This window comes from Etheostoma cragini, chromosome 12 (assembly GCF_013103735.1).
Source record: "Etheostoma cragini isolate CJK2018 chromosome 12, CSU_Ecrag_1.0, whole genome shotgun sequence".
Lineage (NCBI taxonomy): Eukaryota > Metazoa > Chordata > Actinopteri > Perciformes > Percidae > Etheostoma > Etheostoma cragini.
The window spans coordinates 4,640,109-4,662,394 of record NC_048418.1 but is presented as its reverse complement, the minus strand read 5'-3'; the positions used below and the strand labels follow the sequence as shown (position 1 = coordinate 4,662,394).

Sequence of the window (22,286 nt, the reverse complement as noted above, 5' to 3'; positions counted from 1 at the left end):
TGTGTGTGTGTGTGTGTGTGTGTGTGTGTGTGTGTGTGTGTGTTCAAAAACAGATTCAGCCTACATGCTCCAAGTCTGAGAAAAATCCACTCACATGTTTCTTTTGTTTATTAGATGCCCTTTTGTCCCCCTTTCTATTGTCCTCAGCTGATTTATCCAGTCACACTGTAATTTAAATACACTTTTTTTGTCCTCAAACATTCTTCTTTCCCTGGATTGTTAACACTTTCAGTCCAAGGGAAGCTCAGTGGGTAGAGCCGTGGCTTCCTAAATGTCTCTTCGGGTTTTAGAAAGACCTGAAAAAATATTGACAGCTATATGCAGGAGTTATCTTGAGCATAACACTCAACCTTTCCCTGTTGTAATCATGGAGTTTTTCTCCTTTTTTTGGATTTGTAAACAAGCCACTTTGTAAAGTCTTCGCCAGCCCGCGAAAAAAAAAACACACGCTGGAATTACAGTCGGAGATTAGTTCAAGTGACTTCAGGGGTGTGTAAAGAGATGCTGAGTGCTGTCCCACCAGGCCATGTGTGTCTCTGTTTGCGTTCAGTGAGTAGGACAAACTTATCCAATTTACGTCTGAATATTTACAGTTAAGTCCTCTCCTCACACTAACAGATAATGTTACTGGTTTCAATACTTCAAATTATGAGACTTGTTTGAACAAACATATCAAACCATAAGTATTAATCTATTTATTCAGCGGATGACTTGTTGAAAGTCATATTGGCAATTTTCTTAAACAAGCTTGGCAGAAGCGCTTGGCAAATATCACTTTCAGCAAAGATGATTACATCGCTATACATGAAAGATGGAAATACTGTACAAGGCAGCTCAGGGCTGAGATGTAGCAAAGCAGTCAGACATTAAGAGCCAAACAAATAGCCGTGCCTAGTGAAAGAGCAACATGTGGTGGTAAAATAATTACATTACCAAGAACAGACAGAGACCACTGAAGTTATATCAAAGGTCATTTTTACTTGTGAACACAAGGAGACAGTTTCCACACTACAGAATAGAACAGAAAATGCCTTACTCTTAGCTCTCAACAGCTGCTCATTTAGACCAAGTGGATGTTAATACAAAGTCATAACATAGTCGATGTTGTCAGATTATCCCACACGGTCTGCTCTGCCTTCAGAAACATCCTTGGCCTTTCACAAGGACAGACATTGGCTCCATGGTTACCTTGTTTAGAGTGATCAGTATGAGATGGTATTCTTATGCAAACAGTTTTATTAATAATCAGAGAAAAAGTATGTATCAAAATTGTTCTAATGCTTGGGCACCAACACACAGGTCTACCTGGTCTATCTTTAATGTTCTTGTTTTTTTTTCCAACCGAGTTTCCAAAGAATATCCAAAGATATTTTTGCTGAAACAATATATCAATTAACAAAATAGCTAGAGTAGTAGCAGATACATTTTCTGTCAAATCAATTATTGACTAATTGTTACAGCCTTAATCTCAAGTGTATTAGTTACAGCAGTGTTTCTCAAACAAAGCAGCTGACGAGCCACGGGTCTTGTAAATTCTGTTCAAATCAAACCTTCAACCAAAGCGGAGAAATCTGGCATTTACTTTGTATCCTCCAGCCAGCGTTTGCTCTGCATGCCCCGTATGGAGCCCACATTAAAATGTAGATGTGAGCTCCACTCTGTCTCTTTTGTCTCTGCCTCTGGATTCATCTGTCTCTCCTTGTGTCGCTCTCTCTTAACCTCCCTTTGTGTCTCTCTTTGACTGTCATCCCGTTCCGTTAACATCAATCGTCCTCTGCTAGCTTTCGTCCAGATCTCGCTCCTTCTCTCTGTCACTCTCTGTTTTCCTTTTCCTCCCTGCAACCCTACCCCCACCTCCTCCGCCTTCAGTGTGCGGTGATCCTGAATTACAGAGGGGTACTCAGAGCAGGTGTGCAGCTGGCCCGGCTACTGCCGCTGACTCAAATAAACACTGATAGGTGAGTAGTGAGCTGCTGGGGTTGAGCAATACAGCTGGCCTCTAATGCTGATGGACCTCCCCCAGGTCTAATGCATGCCAGGGCCTCGGCCAGGTGCTCGGCAGCATATGCACGCGCACACACCCAATGTGCACGAATACACATATCCGAAGCTACAAACGGACGTTAAACACATATGTGTGTCAGATCTAATAAGGATTCCCAGCTGCTGTAATTGCTCTACTCAGATAGTGAGCTGACGAATTCTGTTCTATGTTCATGTTCTCTGCTGCACAGAAAAATGGAGGTTATCATTTAGTTTGACTTGGAAATAAAGAATAAAGCCAGGACACTGGTTTATCCATGTGATTTTCTTTTTATTTAACTGGAGCAAAAAATACTTAAACGAGTCAGGAGGCCAACAGCTTTTGCCGTTGGCTCGGACACTCAGCGGCCAGGTGGGTAGTTTAAGGAGCATGTTCTGGTGGGAAAGACCGCGTTCTTTCATGAGCTGTAAATGCTTTGTCTTTCTGTCATCACTCCAAGGTTTCCTCGTGTTTCTCATTTCCCCCCTTCTCTCTTTTTGTGCAAACACAGTACAACGGCCTTAATTCTTGCTCGCTAAGCCCAGGAAGGCGATGGAGAAAAAAAATCCAATAAACCTAAGCTCCTTCTTGACTCTCTGAGATGTTATTTAAGGGTGAAACGTGTTCGATTTTTCCATTCCACCTGGACGCCCTCACGCCCCTCTTGCCCCCCTATCCAATATGGATTCAAGATGTTCGTGCCTTTTTACCTTACCTCCTGCTGCCCCATGTTAAGAGAAAGAGAAGAGTAAATACGCAAAGGGTGTTTGAATAATGCAAGGCGAACAATAAATGTCAGGGCTAAAAATTCACAATTTCCCTGCATTGTCTCGCCGGCATTCGCGACATGTTTTATGCATTTTATAATTAACGGGAGGGTCTCGGAGGAGACAAGGCCTGGCAGTTACACTTATTCAGTTCACTTATTTCTGTTCGATGTCCCGTTTTTAAGACGTTACAGAACATCATTTAAAAAGGCAAATCTCACAGCTCCTCAAAGTGGGAAACCGTTGCAGGGGTTCTTGTCTAAATCAGTATCACTTCCAACATGTATGAGCTGCATCGTGTATCTAAACTGTATATTTATGATAGGAGGGAAGACAAACCTAAAAAAAATGAGATTTCCAATTTTTAAGTTAAGTTTGTTTGCAAAGTTGGTTTAATCTGGTATAATGATTGAGGTTTCTAATATAAGGTATATCAAAGTAAGGAGACTTACATACATAATCTGTAACAAGGCACATAGAGGCTTGGAATGTGAGGCTGTCTTATTCCATAGGATGTAGTTTTGGCCCCTCCCAGGACGTAACAAACAGCAATTAGATATCTACCAGGTGGCACATTTTTAATTTGCACTAGCTTTACCTCTGGGCCATACAGTAAAAGGAACAGCATCAGCTTACCATCCCATTCATCAACTTCTCATCCTGCTTTTAGTTGCATAAATACATTCGTTTGACAGATGACTTTGCTAATTGCCTTTTCAAACTGCAGTAATCTCTCGCTGCAGCGAGCGAAAATTAAAAATGCAGTGCCCTGATGGTTTTTTCATGTCTGAGCCTGCATTTATCCACCTGAAATTAATTATCTAATTTGTTTGTAAGATAAATAGGGAATACTTAGGATCCCAATCCACTTAAAGCGTCCTCTCCGCTACTTTACATATCCGTCTGAAATGCTGATTTGTCCCTGAAGACTCAGCATCCTGCTAGTCATTAACAGTGTGTGTGGGAGCAAGCCTCTACTTTTTTTTCTCTCTTAAGTAAAGCTTTGTCAAAGTGGCACATTAAAGAAATAGTTAATGCAGCGTGTGTTTTTCTGCACCGAACAAATACAAACACCCCGTTGTATGCGTAAGCACTCTTCCACCGGGAAGCTAACGTTAGTTTGGCTAACAGCTAATTCGGCTAACTGCTAGCTGCCATAGGAAAAACTCAAAAAATTCCTTTGTACCAGTGAGTTTCAGTGGGATGGTTCTCACTAATCTAATTAAATAATATACATTTTCTGGCCAAAAATAAGAGTTTATTGAGTAATTTAGATCTTTTCACATCCATAACTCTATTCAAAGATGGCAGCCCCAATAAGAAACGCCCTGGATCTACAGTCCTAATGGGCCAGGCAGGTCAGAGAATTAAAGTCCTGATGCAGAAAACCTGAACAGAAAGACTTAACACAAGTGAACAATCATTTCTCACACATCACGTATAAATGTTGATCAAATGAACCAAGGAAATGTACACCTTCTTTTTTAGCATTTAAACCAACAATGACTCAACGAAATGACATATTTGGGGTGAGGAAAATAGGCCCTGTGCAGTCCAGTGTTCTTCCACATGTGTAACACTAGCCATAAAACATAAGCATGAATGGAACTTACACTTTAACAAGAGGCAATGCCCTCATCTGTAAAATGTAACTTCTTTAGAGGAATGAAAGCAATGCCTTTCTGCATTTAATAATACTCTACGTTTAATAACAATAATTATGTGTGTCCAACATGCAGGGATATTATGATGTGCACATTCAGAGCAGTTATGATTGATTTTATCTTTATAAATACCACTTAGAGGGACATTGTGCTGCCTTCATAATTTTGGACTGTAATCAAAATATGTGGACAAAAATGTCCATCAATCAAAACTGTGAATTAAAAGAAATGTATCACCATGAAATTAAAGCCAGTGTTTCTTTCTTGTTGTTGCAGGCCAGTGGTAGGTGACTGTCAGAAGAAATGCCGGTCCTAGGTGCCCTAGTACATCACCACCTGGACCATGGCGACTCCTTGGCCAATGAGAAAAGAGAGGTGCTCCCATGGTTCCGCCTGCCTTGCTAGATGGTTGGTGTCCTCCTTGATGCTCCTATGGTTGCCGTGGGTGTTGCTATGGGTGCCGTTGCCCACCCGAGCTGAACAAGTAGGTGGCGGGGTACACGGCGGGAAGGTCCACAGTTCCCTGTCGTCATCCTCGTCCTCGTCATCTTCCTCTGCCTCCGCCTCGTCCCCGTCCAGCTCTTCGGCGTGGGGCTTCAACCCGAGGCAGAGTGGGGGTCAGCTGGACTGGCTGCTGTCAGAGAAGGGGCCTTTCCACAGATGTCCAGAGTACACAGAGTTCAGAGAGAGGTTCCAGCAGGGATTTTCTACCAGATACAAGATTTACAGGTTTGTGTGTGTAGCAGGATTTAAAATATAAACGGGTTGGAGGAAAAAGGTGTGCTCTAACTCATATCTAAGGCTACATGCCCACCCTTTTAAGTAGCTCTTCCCAACCTTTTTGGCTTACAATGTCAGAGATACTGCTGTTATTTTTTTCTCTATTTATCTTTTTCAGGGTGAGAGTACTCCTCGTTGTGAGTACACTGATCTTAATGTGTAAAATTGAATACTAGGATATGTTTACTTCTCTTAAGTACTTCTCTCGTCGCACGTTGAACATCTCGTTTAATTTTTAATGATTCTTTGAGACCTAAAGAGCTAAACTATTCAGTATTCAACAAGAATAAATAAAAACAAAAGACAAAAAACAGATTGGGGAAAGGTAGAGCAAACTAGATGGAATTGTGTTTTGGTGTATTCTGTGAAGGACGATTCATCACACGCTAAAATATAATCACAGATGCATGTATCAGTTGTAGTCTAATTTTGTCCAAATGAGGCCCTAAGGCTTGTCAAATCTGACTCCTATTAATTAATTCCCTGCGCCGTCTTTAATCAAACTTAAGTTTACCAGAACACAAGGATCAATCTGAGATGAAGAGTTTAGTTAAAGCCAATTTACTGAGTACAGCATAAGAGAACAACACAGCTGTCCAACAGCATCTGAGTTTCCCTGGCAACAGACTTTAAGTCAAAGCCGGTCCACCAAGATCTCAGCTGAGTTTTTCCTAGGACTTTATTCTCTCCTCACAGAGGGGTGTCTCTTAGTTTTTAGACAGAAACTTTTATCTTCACAAACGCGCTCGCGCACACACTCGCACACACACACACACACACACACACACACAAGGCCGGGACCTTGTGGTGCAACTTAACTTCCTGTCCTGTGTTCCTTCTTATCTCATACACAATTCCCTCTCATGCCATAAAGGCTTAAACTACTGCTAAAAGCTCAAGCTTAACCTTCTATGCTTCAGTGACATTTCCTTGAACCACTTCCTCAATGACAGCTTCTTTTGCAACATGCACAAATAGAACTTTACCTGCTAATAGTCTCCCCTGTGTACATCTTCCCAGCCGATCAGTCAATCTTCTTACAATCTCTTTAGAATGTCGTCGGTCCTATTTACCGCTCACAGGAGGGTTCTGCAACCTTGATTCACTTGTTTAACTCTGTGTCTCCTTCAAAGAATCTTAAATACTGTTCTCAAACGCCACCGCGTCTGAGGAAGAAGTGTTGTCTGAAGGATAAGATCAGGCATCTAACGTCCCTTCCCTTGCTGTTGCCCTTGAACTTCTTGGAGGGAAATGACACGGATGAGTAAACTTAAAACACTTGCTACTAACCTCGCACACGCACAACTTCAACTATGAAGTGTAATCACCAAAGCACACTATTTCAGAGCATCAAAAAGAGAACAGGAGGAAGAGTCCAAAGCCATGCCTTTGGCTCTGTGAGGTACCTTTGCACAAAACCCCTAATGTGAACCTCATGGTGACGCGAGTGAGAAAAAAGCCAGGAAGTCATTAGGATGCATCATGTGTAAAACATGGATGTCGGCACTGGATTCTGTGTTGAACTGAAAACTCTGACATGCTGGTCATTAAGATTCACCATCTTGAGACGTGTCTGTACCACATAATAAGGCATTTCATATGATAATTGTACACCCTCATGTTGTCCTTGGATCAAATTGGACACTTTTTCAAAGGTTTTCATATCAAAAATCTGGGAAGTTGAAATAAGTGCTGAAAATGTCGAAACAAGCAACAAAATGTTGAGAAGAGTGACAAAAAGAGGTTGAAAAAAGCACGATCAACATAAAAAAAGCGCCAAAAACGTCATTGAGAAGGGACAACAAAAGTATTTATTTCCATGTTCGATGGGAAGACAACACAAGGGTTAAGATATTTTAAAGCCGTTTATCTAAATATAAGTTATGGGCCGACTGAGTTGTGTACTGCTGTTGTTTTTCTCTCCAAATGTTGCAATAAAACATTTGGCCTGTTTCTCCCATCAGGGCTGTATAACGTCATGTTGGGGTCACTGCTCCTTATTTGTAAAAAACATCAACAACAAACTTCATTCTAAGCACACATGAGGGCACAAATATTTCAATGTCATTACTTGACATCGAGCACCCAAGTATTATCAAAGCAAAATCACTGAGTGAAATATATGAAACATTTTGCCACATCGTACTCAAATGAAATGGAATAAAAAGGTGATAACAAGATGTTACACAAGCACAGAAGCAAGCACTAGAGGTCAATTTAATGACATTATTCTTTTCCGCTTTGCTTTTAGAAATACATAGCAATCTTTTTCTTTTGTTTCCAATAGTGCAGCACTAACACTAGAATTCCATTAAGCCCCGTCTGTATATGAGAGCGTGTAATGAAAAGACGTATTGCTTTTACTCCAAACATGCATTATTGTCAAACACAGCTCGTCTGTATTAAAGTTCGCTGGATGGGTGGAAATTCAATTCAAGCAGCAGTATTATGATCGGTGTAACACTGGAGGAAGGGATTGTAGGACTGGAATATCTTCTCTCCTTTTATTACAGAGCATTCTTTGTCTTCTAATAAGACAGGGAAAAGGGAAGGAACAATGGAAACTTTTGTTAGGAGATTTAATTGGAAAAGGGCCTTTTTTGACTGATTTTGTGTCTCTATTTTGGGGGAATTGATTTTATGGAAAGCTCATTGCTGCCGTGATTAACGAGGTCCTTGCTTATTTAACAAAATAAAACATGTTTAGAGTTGGACTCTGTGAGTGGCTAGATAGGGATCAGAGGGAACGGTAAATGGATTTATTTAGTGAGATTAAAGTCAAAGTTTTATATACGTTCACTACATTCTAATTAACTAATCCAATGTTTTTTAGGCCAAGGACCCCTTAGGTGAAAAAGACACCATATACTGTATGTTTTATACAGTTGCGTTGCATAGTAAACTGGGCCTTCAATAATAATGTGTAGGGTGGCCTAAATCCTTTATACACATCTTTTTATTGTGCATACAATTCCAAGCTTTTAAAATAAAAATTGCATGTTTTAAATTTTAAAATGTGGCACATTAAATCCTTAACGCTATGGTGCGTAGTTTCTGCCGCTCGGACGCCACGATCTTCTGAACATAGCCATACTGAGAATAACAGAGAGTTTTGGGGAGCTGACAGTCTCAGGACCCTATTTTAACGATCTAAGAAGGTGCGTTTAGGGCGTGTCCAAATCCACATTTGCAAGATTGATGGCGGCATAAAGGGTCCGTGTACCAGGTGGTTGTACTTAGTGTCTTCATTAATTCATAGGTGTGTTTTCGGCGTAATATGCCAGAAACCAATCAGAGTGTCATCTCCCATTCCCTTTGACAACCAGGTGCGTTTGTACCTTGGCGTAATGCTGTTAAGATGGCAGATTTTCACAGCAATATTTTTATGTGTAATCTTTTGCACGTGTGTGTGCGGCTGCACTTCCCTGTGTGTAATAGGCATAGCGTGCGTGCGCTGTGCATAAACCTAGGCTCATTTTACCAATGCGCTTTTAAAATAACAATGAAATGAAGCTATTCATTTTAGACCAGTTTTTGATGGTCAATGGTGCAATCACTTCCCGCTGCCTCAAGATAGCAATACACCAAGAATTCACCTGAACACCTCCCTGTAAGACGAGAACGTGGGCGCTGGATGGTCATAGAATAGCAAATTATAGCCCTTAACTAGCTTTGTGGCAACTTATTTGGCAAAGGCTTGAATGTAATGGACGTTCATAAATATCATAACGTTACTAAGTACTTAGTACCAACGCACTAAAACTGTATCTGTGAAAGGCTGGCTGCCGTAGCAGTAGGCCAGTAAACCTATTATTTTTAACCATCTGACAATAATTTGGCGGCCCCACTGCAGCAACTCTGAGTCCCCCCTAGGGGCCCCGGACCCCTTGTTGAAGACCTCTGTTCTAATACTGTAGATAAAAGAGGAGCACAGAATAGAGTAGTGGAACTAGTGTAGGTTGTGATTCTGTCATATTTTTCTTCAAGCCCTCAGTCTTGCTGATTCTTTCTGTTCTAAATTACGAGCTCAGCAGGATCAGGGGAAATGTAGTGCAGGGTTGAAAGAGGATTTTTATGAGCAAGCATTACAACTTGAAAAATACATGTAGTAGATATTTAATACAGTCATAGAAACAGGACTGTTCATACATTCAGCGTTCACATATCTTAGGATATGACGTCTTTTAAAGATGTCTGACAGCTCATAACTCCACACTCATAAATCAGACAAAATCTTTTTTATTTATGTTAAATTTCAGTAAAATTCAACATCAACATTCAAGCAGTATTCAAAGGGGGAAATGACAGCTGCAATGATGCAATATCTTTCAAATTATACCGTAAATCAAAAAAGGTCTCACTCTACACTGTGAGACTCACACTTTTCGGACAGCTGAAGTACATCAGTATTATAGTGGACTTTGTAAGGGAAACTTTTCACCTGTCGTTCATAATTATAATTCAAAACTGGGTGTACTCATAATCAGGAGAAGATGGGTATTATATAAAGACATTCCTTTTTAATATAGCTACAGTTACAGTTTTGGGGATGCCTATATGTGAACATTGAATTTCTATCAAACATTCAGATGGTTCTTATAATATAATGAAGCATTCATCCAATGCTCTTATTGTTTATTATTTCTCCAGGGGCCAGACATTTGCTAAGCCCCTGAAACTGACAGAAGTATTTTGAAATCAATTCCTTGAAAGACAGGAATGCCAATGTGCCAGTGTAAAGGCCCTCAGAATATATATAGGTATATATACACACACACACACACACACACACACACACACACACACACACACACACACACACCTATACATGCGTAATAGGAGGGACTGTAGTTGTTTAACCCTTGTGTTGTCCTTGGGTCAGACTGACCCCAGTGTTTTATAACAGAAATTTCAATTTCATTCAACCCAATTGCCCAGAAATAACACAGATGATTCCATACAACATTCTTCAGGTAAAATTATTGATTACTTTCATTGAAGTATGGATAATTTGATATAAATGAGGTTTGTTGACCATGAATTCCAAGAGTAAGTTTAAAACCTGTTACTAAACCAGCTCAGTTTTTTCAAAAAAAGCACCAGAAGCATGGAAAAAGTGACAAATAAATCTGAAAAAGTGTAGGGGGGAAAGCATTGGAAAAACACAAAAAATATTTATTTTTTCATTTTGACCTGGAAGGAGAAGTTCATGGTAAACGGGAAGACAACTCAAGGGTTAACTCTGCTCAGGAAAAGTGTTGTGTACTCTGTAAGTTGACATTCATTCACACTAGCATTTTCAGTCAGTTTCCGTAAGGATCTCCGCACACACAAACATGCTTGAACAAAGGAAAGCAGCTAAATGCGTTTTTCTTTGTCGTATTTTGATAGACAAATAACAAAACGGTGCTTCACAGCCAACATCTGGCCAGCAGTGAGACAGATTTTTAGTTTATTTTAGTGCGGTGATTCTCAAAGAGGGGTCTGGGAAAAAGTTATCAGATTCATTCAATTAAATTATCATGATATTAAAATTCTTAAAAATAAATAAATCTATATACACTTATATATATATATATATACATATACACACAGTAATACAACAGTGACCTTATTTATTTATTGCTATTGATTGATTTCAATGTTGATTGACATTGCTCAACACATTTTAGAATGATTGTTTCGCCCGTGGTTAACAACTCTGGGCTAACCCACAAATTCATGAGTACCGGTAACTGTATAGTTAGAGAGGGCAGTGTGTACCCAGACAAGAGGTCTTTCAGTGTGTCCAGAGGCCGTCAGCTGTCTGGTCTATAAATAATCCAGTGCAGTCCTGCTCCAGGTCCAGAGTTTATATTGGCTCCTGTCACCATTATCATTATTCCAAATTTAATACCAAATGTGATAGATATACCCTGCACCCGCTGAGGCTGCAATTTGAATCTTCATTTCCTCTACGTGGAATATATTATTTACATAAAGCCTATATATTCCGATTTTCAACTTCCCTTCCCCTCTCTCCGTGAGCTCTCTAAAAATAGATTCTTTTAAAAGTTGTCACGGACGTTTGTACTGTCAGACATGTAGACTTGCCTGAAGACTGTGTTCTAATTATCTGTGGCATTTGTTGTGTTCTCTGACCGTTGCAGAAGTTGGCTGTTTCAAAAGGCGTACAGAACTTTTGAATTGAATCATACAGGCTCTCACTTCACGTTCTCGCCTTCTCTTCCTGGCTGCCTTTTGTTAAAGAGAACATATCAGGAAAAAGGGTGATCTTTTTACGTGCTGGGGCACATAGATTTGGGTAACTGGAGTGTTTACTAACCCACAAACTGTAAGAATAAGGCAAACCAGTCTGGGTTATTTTGGGCTGCCTAGATCAGAAAACATGGCATATAACAAGCCGTTCAGATTGGGAACCCCTTCCTGTCACATGCAGGCTCATTAGAATATGCCGCCATACATTGTGTATCTCTTAACACGGTTTGAGAACTATCTTTGCAAAGGTGCAACATATTTTTCTCCCCAGCCAATCAAAACACTCAGGGGGGTTCTCAAGAGGGGGGCTTGAAGAAACCAGTGCTAAAACGTCTTAGCTAGACAATGACTATAGGTATCTGACAGACACTATGACCAAAATAATGTGTTTTTTAACATTTAAAAAAGTATTAAACTGCAGGAAAGAGGGTCTTTTTCATTAAACTGGGCTGTCTATGCAGTAGAATGGCGCAAACATTTTTGAAATGGGTGCTACATGACCGGAGAAAACACAGAAAAGAAGCTGTTCAATTCTTTTTCCCTTAAAAGGTAGAAAACCTGCAACTACCAGAATGGGTGGGTGACCCAATGCACACATTTTGACTGGCAGCCGACTGGTATCAAACAATCTCTCATAACAGCTAAATGTTAAGCTGGAATATGTTTCCATAAACATTTTGGGTTTAAGGGTTCAAGTAGATTTAAGTAGGCAATGCAGTAGGAGAATTGTGGCTTGAACAGCATTTCCTAGTTTTACCCTTTCATCTGAGTTTGGTCTGAGTTTGAGAAAGAGAGAGAGAGGGCCGGCTGTCTCTCTTGACCCATTTTTTGTTCAAAGGCATCACTTGGAGGTTTTGCTGCTGGCCTGTGAGTAGGGACATCTGGGCATTTGTAAGATGGAGGGAAGTTTACCATAGTTCATTTGGAGATACTACCAACAGTGACAGAAAGTTAGTTTAAAATCAGCAAAGTATCCCTTTAAAGCATGTAAACATGTTACAGTAGAAACCAAAAATACAAGTATAAACCTGAAAATTAGCATATGTCTCCTTTAACTTTCATTCAGGAAAAAGTCAGCTGAGCGTGTGAGGATGTGTGACGGCCAGGTGTCAGCTGGACTCTCAGCTGGTGCCTCTGGCGGTCCTGTGCTGCTTCTCTTGTCACTTGGATGGCAGGAGGTTTCAAAAGTCTCTCATTCAAACAGAGCTTGTGGTCTTGCATTGCAAGACCTTCCTCCACAGCGCTTCGAAGGAGGGTCTGGGTAGTTCAAACAGCAATCCCTAGACAGGACAAAAAACATGCTCTGGATAGTCTAGCTTGTTGTCTGGATTAACCCTGTAGAGATCTGAGGAGCAGTTAACCATAGTCCTCAGAAAACACAAAAAAAGGGGAAGGTGACTGACATCCAGCCAAAAAGAAGATCGAGCGGGCATCCAGACAAATTTCTGGTAGCACCTGAACAATCCCGGAAGTCGTCAATATAGACTAACATGCTTGTAACAGTACACTTTAGTACTAATGACCAACTCCTTATATGTGGAGTCTATTCACTCTCTAACTTGAAGTGTTTTTTCTTTCACAATCACAGACTCTGCTGTCTACCCGTCCATTCTGTCTCCCTCTTCCTTGACTCGAATGCAATAGAAAAGACAGCATCACTAACAGATGAGGGGGAAGTGCAGTGTGAAGTGGCAGGTGAAGGTTTTGTGACATAAGTGGGGCAGATTGTCATATAACTCTGCTTTTAGCTGTGGGACACTTCCAGTGAACGTCTTGACAGCAACATGGCAAACTCCTCCTGATGTGTTTATCTTACTCCTCATAGCTTTTTAGATTGTTTTTATTTTTTTGTTTTTGGCAAATGTATAAATCATGGAGCATTAACATGGATTATTTTTATTGGTGTCCTAGAGCTGTGGCTGAATTCATGTGCTGTAGCATTTTGAAACATTCTCACTCCGAAGGCACTGTGGTAGACACTGTTTCAATCTAGTGGTTGTTTTTAGATGTAAGCAGCCAGCAACAAAAGGATGTTGCTGGCTGGTGGACAACAAAAGGAAAGAGCAGGAGAACAGAAACGGTTTGTGATAACCGTTATAACTTAACTTTGGTTAAGGTTAGGGAGAGATCCTGGTTTTAAGTTAAATCACAGGCTATATTAAAGAATATAGGACATAATTGTAAAGTTGAATCATTCTGCATCCCTATGAGTTGATGTTATATTGTAAAATATACAATATAGTTTTCAATGAACACATATGTTCTTTGTTAACATGTTTGTGACCAGCCAAATATGAACATTTCCTCATTGTGTTAATAGAAAACATAATCTGGGCAGCATTACGTTGCCTTCAAAGCGTATTTGTGTCCCATATTTCTAGGCTACCAGGTTAAAACTGCGTCACTCCAGCAGGTGAAGCTCTTACTGTCAGAAGTCTTTGTGCACTAAGCCTTTTTCTTTTCATGACACGTTGATGCAGACTCCTGGTTCCTTTAGCAGCCTTTTTACAGTTTGATACAAAGTTGTTTCTTTGTTACTAAGTAACTGCCATTTCAGTTGGGTTGGTGAATGAAGTCACTCATCACTAAAAGCAGTCCTAAAGAAAGAAGTGCGTCCATATATCCTTTGATGAAGTCATGACTCAGCCCTATACAAACTGTCATGGCTCTCATCTCCCCTCCTCGCTGTCAGATATTCATGGCTGCCCTTGTGTAGGTGCTTTGTTAATGCGTTCCGTAACTTTTGGGATTGTTTATGGTTTTTGATTTGATTGCTGCACCCCCCCGAATACCCACAACAACAAAGCCCTTGTACACTTCAGCCTACGCGTCCTATACTTAAAGTATTCCTCAAGAAAACTGGCACACTTCCTCCCAGTTTGTATGAAACAATGACAGTGGCAGTGAAACAAGGCCAGTGGGGGTCTGACAACATGGTCCAAGGACCCACTGCCAAGCCCTCTTTTTTACAAGACAAAAATAAAAAACAACCCTATCCAAAGCTTTGGATCCAGGTAGTCATATTCTACATGAAGTACATTTTAAAGAAACATTTAACTTGTCTTTCTTTTCAATTCGGTGTATTTCTGTTTAGTTTTTTGTTTTTTCATCATAGAAAACTTATGTAAAAATTTAAAATAAAACTTGCTTGTGTCTTACAATATGAAATATGAAACCCTTTCTGAGTAATATTGGAAATTCTTATTATTTCTGAGTGTAGTACTGAGGAACATCATTTCATCAACATTTTACAAAATTGGATCAGTGATGGTGGAGATAGAACAGTGGAAAGGTGAATGAAGAGACTGGCGGCCCGGATAAAAATCATAATTTTGCAATTAGACCATAATTAGGATTATAGCTAATTTGCATCTCATTAAAAAGAAAAAAGTCACACAGACACTGCGGAGAAAGCAGTGACTCCATCACATGTAAAAAAGCATCTCTCTGTGTTTCTAATTGCACTTCCGAGACCTTTTCTAATGCTATCTGATTGTTATTAAGGAAAATACGCGCCGGCAGTCTTTTCTCTGCATTAACTTTCCACAGGGCGAGATCCAAATTTGCTGCTTTAATTAGCTATTCATAAAGAGTAATGGAGATGGGGAAACATGTCAGCCACATTTGCCTGCGTTAACCCTAATTATTGCACAACTTTGATTAGATGCTACAACCTTAAAGTGCTCCTATTATGCTTTTTTTTTTTACTTTTTCCATTTCCCTTATTGTGTTACAGTATATATCTTTTTGTGCAAGTTATGTGTTTACAAAGAGAAAAAGGCCAAAGTCCACCGCAAAGGGAGTTTCCATCTTCCAAATAAAACACTGTTCACAATCTGCTCCAAACAGCTCTGTAGGCGATTGAGTTCCAGCCTTTACTTGTGTGATGAATGTGCGTCCCTTTCTAACACACGGTATAATGTTTGCCTAGCTGCTAGCGTGGCACGCCCTCATACTCTGCATCTGACTGGCTAGTAGTCCTTACTGTACATGTGCAACTCCCAACAAAGATGGAATAGAAGCGCGATGCCTCACTCTGTTGCTAAAACAGAGAGCTCAACACACAAAAGAGGAGCTGGAGCAATGTGCAGTACAACAATAATATGGTGTTTTAAAAACCTATTCTGGTGCAACATCTAAATATAATTATAAACCTCAAAATGAGCATAATATGAGCATTGTAAAGCCCCCCTCCAACCAGTGTTACTTCCTGTTTAACGGTTGACGGTTAACCATTCTTAAGCAGACAATGGTTGTGTGGATAATCTGACATCATCCATAACCATGGCAACCATAACGCAGTGGCATCCATAACGCAGTGGCATCTTTGAAAACAGCACAATTGGCTGCAGGGTGCCAAGATTGTCAAATTTTTTTTTTTGTGCAAGACTAATTAGGCATGACTTGAGACAGTTGTAAAACCTAAAGCCGAGTCCGGACCAAAGGTTAGCGACGAGGCACGTTGAAACTTGCAACTCATTGCAACGCACTGTCTGCAGCGTTGTAAAACCTTCCAGTTTGCACTAATGCAACGAGACAGTGTATCATCACCAATGAAACAACTCCTTGTACTTCCATCCTAACTTACGACTACTTTAAACCCCTGGTTGAAATATCCCAGCAAACAGGCAATTCTATTTAGTAATTCATTTTTTCAGTTTCTGCAGTTATTGATATGTTCTCCAAATATGAAAGCACTTAACTTATGTGATATCTTGTATTTGAAGCTGTTTATTTTAAGGATAAAAAGGGTTATAAGACATACATATTTGACATTGCGTACCATCTTGAACAGTGCAATCTGTACGATGGACAAAAGTACCTGGGGAAAATAATGACTCCAACTTGTACCAAAGTAGTTGTTGATTATCCTGTCAAACAATACATCACCTCAAACTCCTGCATGAGGAGTGAAGAGTCTCATCTGTGTGGATTTGGATGTGAAAGAACACAGCACAGCAGGGAATAACAACACCCTTTTATTATCTTCATCTGTCTGAAATGACAAAGCAGACCCGCCAAGCAGTTCTTTTAAAGACAGAGACAGGGACTCTGCCTAATTTTCACTTCTACTTCTGGTGGACCTGAAAAAGATTGGCTGCTGATGAGACACAGGGCTTAGACTGCGGGCTTCCTCTGTGGTCCACAACATCAGAGACACAAAGCGCTTAGCGTGAACAGAGCAGCGGGGCAGAAACAGGCCTGTGGCTCAGTGATGGAAACAGTCAGGCGGCAACAGTAGGATACACTTGCCTGTTGGGCACACTGTGTGTGTGTGTGTGCATATGTGTTTGTGTGTGTGTGTGTGTGTGTGCGCTTTTGTGTGTCTGACCAAAATAGCTCTCACAAAAGGACATAGCTCAAATTTAGATCACACACTGCCCCGACACACAAACACATAGGGACTTTGCAGTTGTTAACATCTCTATTTCATAAAGGGATGAAACAAAAGAAGCAGCTGTGCATATTACCACTGGTCTTCAACACCAGCCGGGTCCAAACACAAATACACACACGCACACGCAGACACACACACACACACACACACACACACACACACACACACACACACGCACACACACGCACACACACACACACACACATACACACACACACACAGATTAAGAGGATACACAGGAAAATCTCGAACAGTACACATTGAGATAAGCAGTATACATACATGCAATTAAAAGCACAAGAGAAAACGGCCAGACAGTTTATTAACTAGTAGTTTTTTTTTTTCAGCCAGTAAATAATTCTTGAAAAAAAGCACAGAGTTTGACTTCCTTTGCTTTGATTCTATACAAAAGAGATGACAAGAACATCCCCAGAAGTAACAGTTTGTGTCAGCTTTTGAATGTGCCACAAAATTCAAACACAAAACAGTGCTACATCAGGGATTTATGTAATGAATTAACCTGGTGCGCTCAGGGAGAATATCATGAGTGATGTATTACCTTTTTAAAATATACCCAGCAGTGATTGTGGAAAATAAAGTAGAACTGCTCTGTAAAGCAGCAGGTGAACATGAAAGAGATCTTGTCTTTAGAAGGTGAATAGTTTCAAATTGATGTGAGGCTCTCTCAGATTTCACATTAACCTTTCATATAAGCTGTTTGCCATCGAGAAGAGATTTGGTTTACAAAAGGAATGCAAAGCTAAATCCGTCTAAACAAAATGTGTCCAGGAGACGAGCGAGCTAGAGATGAGTGTGTGGGTGTGTGTATGTATGAACCTGTGTGCCTTCCCATTTAGCCTCTATCCAATAAATACATCACAAAATAACTCTTTGAAATTGCCATTAAATTGCCTTGAGTTCTTCAGCCCACAAAGTTCATAAATAACTTTATGTTTAAGGAACGTTCCACTTAAAAGCTATTGAATATCATTAACTCAAAGATGTTGCTGAAAAGTTTGTAACTCACTTCTTTGTGGATGACACCCAGCTCGGATTTACAAGCAGCAGTTAAAAGGGATTCCGATGGCAAACTGGAGTCAATCCTAAAACATCTTTTTATGTATCAAGACACCCATACAACTGTCTCAAACCACTGCTTGAGCCTCATCTCTACTTGTGATCCATCTGTTCATGCACACTCCACTACTGCATTAAAGGTTTTATGGAACATCCTCCAGTGTCCTTAGTACAATGTAATATATTCAGAACTCTGCTGCTTGCCTGCTAATGGTTATGGGAGTCAGTGAGTCTCCCATAAACATAACTTGAAAATTATTTCAAATTCACCATATAACAAGGGTATGTCCCAATACCCACACTTGCCATCTTGAGCAGTTGGTAACTTTTATAAAACTAACTTTTTTTAACTGTCACTATATCCTGACAGTAGCACATGTCACAAAAAAACCTGTGGAAACATGTTTTTCTGCTTTCCCCTAGTGCTCTTAAAAGCATTAGCAGGTTTCTTCCACAATTAACAACCAACGTCCAGGAGGAGTCTCTAATGTGTAATGTAGGAATTTGTGTATTGTCCCGTAATGTAAGGTAGTATGCAGAACTCAGGACACACCTGTGTCATCCCAACACAGTACACTAAAGTGCCCTTAAACTGCATTCCTTCTAATAAGAAAGTTACCCTGTTTCTCACTTGATTTAATACCTCAGCAGACATTGCCTAATGAGTTTAAAGTCTAATTAGGGTCTAAAGTAAAATTAGGGCAGGGCTACCTTGTGATTGACAAGTTGTTACCACAGCGACCAGTTAATTGGGACAGGGGCTTAGCAATCCATGGCCCTGTGTACATTTAAATAGCTATTTACTGTTGGGTGTCATCTTTGCTTATGTCTTAGAAATATGAGCTGGTGGATGCAGCTTGCTAACCATGCTAGCTAGCGCTAGCATTAGCTGGTGGTGTAGCGCCGCTCCCCAACTCCACCCTCTCTTCCAAACACGGTCAGATCCTGCTCCAAAAAACAAGATAGCAACGGCCAAAATGCAAAACTCAAGGCTTTAAGGCTTTAAAACTGTAATCTACAATCTTATGGTTGACTTCACGGTGGTTACATCCACATACAGTCTGTGTGGTACACAGTACGGTTGAGACAAGTACAGAGCACCTTAATGTTGGCTGTAACAGTGTTTAACAGTAAATGGCTATTCAAATTACATAATGAATGTTTCCCCCAAAACACAGCAACTGTATTTGAATTTCTTTATATCTGTAAGCAAAATCAGAAAATTGGAAAGAGACCAACCTTCCTAATTTGCAAACACATCATGCAAACACATTAAGCACCACACTGAGTAACCAGAAGATGCACAAATGGTATGAGTATGTTAGAGTGAGGGAAAGAGAGTTGTGGGAAATACATTTCCTGTTTTGGATGTATAGATTCCCAGTAGAACGTAGTGTGAAATGTGGAGGCTTCCTTTACCAAGTCCCTGTGAGAACAACCAGGGCACACACACATTTGTGAAATAAAGAGGGAGAGATGTGAGTGAAAAATAAAAATCTTGGAGCTACATGCACACGGACACACACACGCACACACACGCACACGCATACACACACACATACAATACAACATCAAAAAGAGCTTTCTGTCAAAGAAGATTACGTCAGATACACCAGTGATGGGATGGAAATCCCATCTTTTCTTTGTTTCTTTGTTCATCATCAAAAGATTAGGTTTTCTGAATGAAACACCCCCTAACACACCCACCATCTCTCCCTATGGCCTCTCTGTGCATCTTTCTCAGACAAACACGTAGAGTTGGGGAGCTGACAATTTCAGAGAATTGGCCAATCAGATCAGTGGAGTTTGGACAAATTTGTTAAGGATTCCCTTCAAATCAAGCTCTCTGTTGTTGTAAATGGGTTTTCATTCCTCTCAATAGGACACATGAAAATCTCAAGCAATTGGACTTCAGTGTATTTTTGTAATAATGGTTGGTATTTTACAGAAAAGCCCCAGCATCCTTGATAGAAGGGCATCAATATGAATGGATTTTCACCAATATTTTTGGTTATTTGCCAATAAATAAAACGTTTTTCTAAGTTGTTTACAGACTTAACTATCAGGTCAATTCCTAAATTTAGATTAACCCAGTGACCCCCACTACTTAGCAACCGAACCCCTCAGAATGTTCATCTTTATAATGGGCCTTTTCAGACTAGGTCCAAAACAAAGCTTTGTGTTCTCAATTATTGAGAAAAAGTCTTTATTTGTTACCTGTGCATTTGTTGTTATGGTGCATCCATAAATATGCATTACATCTGGTGAAGACTGGCTTTGAGTTGAACCTGTGAGCACAATGTTTGACCACACCAGAGTTCCTTCTACACTTGCTTAGATATACCATAGAGGCCTATAATCTTGAAACATTTGTACATATAATTATAAAAAATGATGCACTGGAACTTGTTTGTATTTGTTACTGTAAGCCTTATATTGACTGCCACTGTATAAGACTGCAAAAACCTATGTAGGGAAGAGGTTGTGGTGGTGAATGCGTCCCAAAACACAAGACTTTTAAGCCACAGAGCAGATTTTGTGTCCCAAAAGAACTTAAGAGGAAAGCACAAGACTTTCAACCAAAAAACAAGTGCTCATGTCCCAGAATTACTACTTAAGGGGCCAGGGGCCTCATCTATAAAGACTGTGGAGCTTTCATACCAGAAGATTGGGTACGTCCAAAACTTGAAAAGTACATACGCACAGAAATATTCACGTGTATAAAACTGGGCGAACGTCAGGTCAGCTTTCCTTTATACATCACAATCAACGGGAAATTAAGTGCACATGAACAAGCCACCGACCCGCCTTGCCTCCTCCCATAAAGTAATATGGAAATGAATATGGAAATAAATTTGGCCCGGATATCATTTTTTGTCCAATCACAACAGGTTATTCCGCTGCAGACGGGGGGAAAAAAACATTTTGTGATGTTCAAGGTGCTGCTCACGGAGGTGGAGGTGAGAAAACAATGTTCTGTTTGGAGGTTTGCCATCCCTGATAAGCAATAAAAGAAAATGCCCACAGTAGCAAATGGTGATGGTGGAATGGTGGAATGCACCAAACCATGGCAGAAATAAAAAAGGTCTATTGTTGAAGTGGAAATCAAGCCAATAATGGCAGTGCTACACCAGATACAGAACAACATGCATCTCAGTGTCAGTCCAAATTATGCACAATAAGCAGATTAATCTCACTGATGTAATACCATTTATTTCCTAAGCGTTAGTAGGCTCAGTGAAACTGACTCGGTGGAGAGGTTAGTGAGGCCAGCGTCTCCACAGCAGGTGACAGTGCACAAGGATCCGCCGCTGCGCCAAGCATGGAGGAAATAATGAAATAGTAAATAGGACTATTCAGTGCAGAATCAAGACAGTCAAGATGGCCTAGTTTTTGGGGGCACAGGTACACCTTGTTCACTTACATAGCCTACAAATCACCCACAAGATCAGTTACACATCCAATGAGTTTACCTGCCCGACGCGGAGTTTGTTCCTGGGGAGACAGAGCCGTGCGTCCCGCCTCCTGTACGCCATGAATGTCTAAGCCTACAGACATCCATGGTGAAACTACAGACTCATAGATACTATTGTATATTCCCGTGCCAATCTTTTTGTTGCACAGTGAGTAAGATATTTCATCCATGGGAAATACAGAGGATGACTGAAAATATTTTTGAAGTGGATTTTCATTCATTTCCCGTCCTCACAGAGGTTAAGTAGCCTGCAAATTACACAGTTGTTAGTGTGAAAGATCCATATTTATCCACATAAATGATGAAACTTTAATGGAATATCAGTGGATATAATTAAGTTTTTTCCCTAGACAAAGTTGCAGACTTATGCCAGTAAGGTACTTTTCAGTTAGATTTTGGTACGTTACAGAGCCAGAAAAGACACATTCTCACGTCAAATTCCTTTTTTAGTAGGGCTGTCAAAAATAGCGCGTTAACGACGTTAATTAGTTGTTTGTTGTTAATTACGTCAATTTTTTTAACGCATTTCACGCATGCGCAGTGTGACAAATTGTTCAGGTCAGGAAAGTGGTTGGGAGCTAGAGGCGAGATGGAGCAAGGTGAGCAAAGTGGGCCTATTGACGGATTCAAATATAAAAAGAATGATGATGGTACAGTTAACAAGTACAAGGTTATTTGCAAGATTTGTAACAAGGAGTTTTAATTTCACCGGAGCTGTTCAAGCTCGAGGTACCATGTCAACGCCAAACATGAATTTGCTGGCCCTTCAGGTTTGCGCCGGACAACGCTGAATGTTCGCAGGCCATTAACAAAATCAACCTCAGATAATTTGACCAACACAATA

The 22,286-nt window shown here is 40.3% G+C and overlaps 1 protein-coding gene across 1 annotated transcript in view; it reads left to right on the top strand.

Moving 5' to 3' along the window:
* The first annotated feature begins 4,736 nt into the window (after window positions 1–4,736).
* Window positions 4,737–22,286, top strand: part of brinp2 (bone morphogenetic protein/retinoic acid inducible neural-specific 2) — a 114,642-nt gene continuing 97,092 nt past the window's right edge. The window contains exon 1 of the mRNA XM_034888870.1: window positions 4,737–5,183. Within this exon, the coding sequence (XP_034744761.1) occupies window positions 4,798–5,183 (386 nt within the window). The 5' untranslated portion in view covers window positions 4,737–4,797. The remainder of the gene's footprint in view (window positions 5,184–22,286) is intronic.